Below are 2,614 nucleotides of genomic sequence, written 5' to 3' on the forward strand. Positions count from 1 at the left end.
AACGGGAACAGCCCTGATTCTTCATATATCTTGCATGTAATCTTGGTTAGCCATGATGGCACTGCAAGAAAGAGATTTTATTGTTTTGAGCAAAGGAATTAACAAACAATGAAAATACTATTAACAATTGCTTAATCACATAGAATTTTAGAACTGCCTAAAGATTGCTTTATCATCAGTAGCTTTGCACTTACTACAAGGAGTGCCACCACAATTATTTTCACATATCAAGGTAATAATTAAACAAGTCTTCACATATCAGGAAAGTTGTACATATTTAAAGATGATTTATGGCTTGTAGAGTCAATAGTTTTTTTTTTTCTTTTCCATGTGGAGGCAATAACTTCATGACTTGTTCAATTGTAAATCTATTTTATTTGGGGGTGGCAAAATCTCACACACCAAATAGTCCATGTGATATTAGTGCACTTTATACTTTTTCCGAAAAGAAATTTACTTTCATAAAGAAATAGTATCAATATAATATAGGGGAAAATTGTACACTATCTATAACGTCTATATTACTCAAGAAGTAGTTGCAAAACAAAGCTAGACATTACAATATAAGACAGAAAACAAAAATTAAAAACACCACGACTCCAATCATAAGATATAGCCTCAAAAAAACTATCCCTAAACTCCAAGAATACCTTTGCCGAAAATGAATACTACATATGATAAGCATGCTCTTGAGCATGAGCAGTTTGATTAGTATATTTTCCTTTGGTGGGAGTTGGTAACAACCACCATTCAGAATCTACAAAATGAGGTCAAAAGCTAATTCCAAAGGCCAATCAATAAACCAGGATGTGTCCTATGGTTTTCGCTACTATGGCTTGATTAGTTTACTTCCCAAGAATCATTAAATCTTTCCATAAGAGAACCATACAAACTGTGAGACTTCTTTAGCACAATCAAACACTGCCTCCAAACTTATTCCTCCTCAAAAGACCTTTCAAGACACCTAATTACGTCTACATTAATCGGTTACCACTCTAGACCCTCCACCTTAAGCCATGTTCCTCACATGTAGCACAAAGTCTCTTGAAGAAAACCATCTTATTTACAATTATTTCCTCAATTTCCATCCACATTATACTATCTGCTTATTCATGTTGCACTGGTTTTGTTTTTTTCTTTCTTGATATTAACAAGGAAGTTCCAAGTTATACCATCTGCTTATTCATGTTTCTACTACTAGTTTTTTTTTAGATAAGATACAAACTATTAACCAAGTACAAAACACTAATGACAATAAATTTGTCCGCACAAAACCAAACAGGTTAAAGATAATAAACATAAAGATATCAATGTCAATATCACACAAAACCAAAATGGGTAACGATAATAAACATAAAGATATCAATGTCAATATCAATTTGTGAAGACATATATTCTAACTTTCAATCCTGTGGCAGAAGACCCTTTTCATGGACAATACTACCTGTCAGTCAAAAGAAAAAACTAACTCCATTATTTGTATATGCATAATGTAAGTCAAATTCAAAGGCATTACATGGAAAATCAGTATGCATATACCTATTACCTAGACAGAACGCATACCCCAGTTTTGTAACCTCCTATTCTTTAATGATTTCCACTTTGATACTGGGCCTTCATAAATCTATAAAGCAGGATGAAGCCATCATACAAAGAATTCAGGTTAAAAAAAAATCAATAAAGCATTGTAAAAGATGAAGGGAATATGTAAGGAAGAGGGATTTCTACCTTATTTAGAAGCATGGTTTGTTCATTATCCGTAATGAAGTCCGGGATGTATATTAAAGTCGGAACAGATCCAACTTTGAAATCATCTAAGGTCACCTTTCTTTCCATCCCTGTCGGAAGACTCAGAAGTCTCAGAACCTCCACACAAGGTATGGACAACAAAGCAGCATAATCAAGTTAAATTTGTTCAAGTGCAGAGGTCTATCATTGAAAATTTCTCAAACCTAAAACAACAAAATCAAATGAAGCTCAGTAATATCATGAGCTGCAAAACAAATCGACGAAATAAATCGAAGATTTGAAGTTTACCAGACAACTCGGAGCAGATGAGGGCGAGCAAATGCAGATGAGGGTGAGGAGGACGGCGATGAGGGAGTAGGGCAAGGACGACGATGAGGGAAGACGCGGAGATGAGGACGAGCAGGACGAGCAGGACGAGCGACATAGGTTCTTGGACGAGTGACACTCTCGCAGCTTTCTCTTAGGGCTTACGAGTCTGCCCGAAATTGGGGATCCTCGTTAGGAACTCGTAAGGAGGTGTATAATCCGAGCAAGTCCGACCTAAGGTCATTAAACCAAATCCTGGTGCAGACCAAACAAGGGACTACAGTCTAGTCCAATCCAATCCTCCCTAATCCTGTCAAACAAACAGGCCTTAATAGAAAAACTATGCCTTCCAACATCTAATTTATTAGTATCAAGTCTTTGGTCAGCAACGATAATAAACAACATCATCATACAAACTTGTAGTTATTTACTATTCACTCTTTGGTCGAATGAATGCTTTGAATCATGTCGTATCGTTTGTAGCAGGACATGATGAATGTGATGGAGTGATGGAATTCAAGTGACTTTACAACATTGGTATTGGTATCTATCTCAAGTA

The 2,614-nt window shown here is 35.8% G+C and overlaps 1 protein-coding gene across 1 annotated transcript; it reads right to left on the reverse strand.

Annotated features, from left to right (window-relative positions):
- Positions 1–1,403: 1,403 nt before the first annotated feature.
- LOC114822683 (alkylated DNA repair protein ALKBH6 homolog) lies at positions 1,404–2,241 on the reverse strand. The gene is made up of 4 exons (XM_070808471.1): positions 2,038–2,241; positions 1,729–1,838; positions 1,564–1,624; positions 1,404–1,444 (listed from the first exon to the last, which is right to left on the reverse strand). Exons 1-4 carry the CDS (start codon positions 2,171–2,173, stop codon positions 1,404–1,406), a joined length of 348 nt encoding a protein of 115 aa, XP_070664572.1. The 5' UTR covers positions 2,174–2,241.
- Positions 2,242–2,614: the final 373 nt, after the last annotated feature.

Source organism: Malus domestica, chromosome 11 (genome assembly GCF_042453785.1).
Source record: "Malus domestica chromosome 11, GDT2T_hap1".
NCBI lineage: Eukaryota > Viridiplantae > Streptophyta > Magnoliopsida > Rosales > Rosaceae > Malus > Malus domestica.

Bases quoted from the DNA above. Each gene is read 5' to 3' on its own strand.
- LOC114822683 (XM_070808471.1), bottom strand. From the start codon at position 2,173: ATGTCGCTCGTCCTGCTCGTCCTGCTCGTCCTCATCTCCGCGTCTTCC. The intron at 1,839-2,037 runs GTAAACTTCAAA...GTCTTCCGACAG, and splicing joins CATCTGCTCCGAGTTGTCTG to GGATGGAAAGAAAGGTGACC. The intron at 1,625-1,728 runs GTAGAAATCCCT...CCTGCTTTATAG, and splicing joins AAACCATGCTTCTAAATAAG to ATTTATGAAGGCCCAGTATC.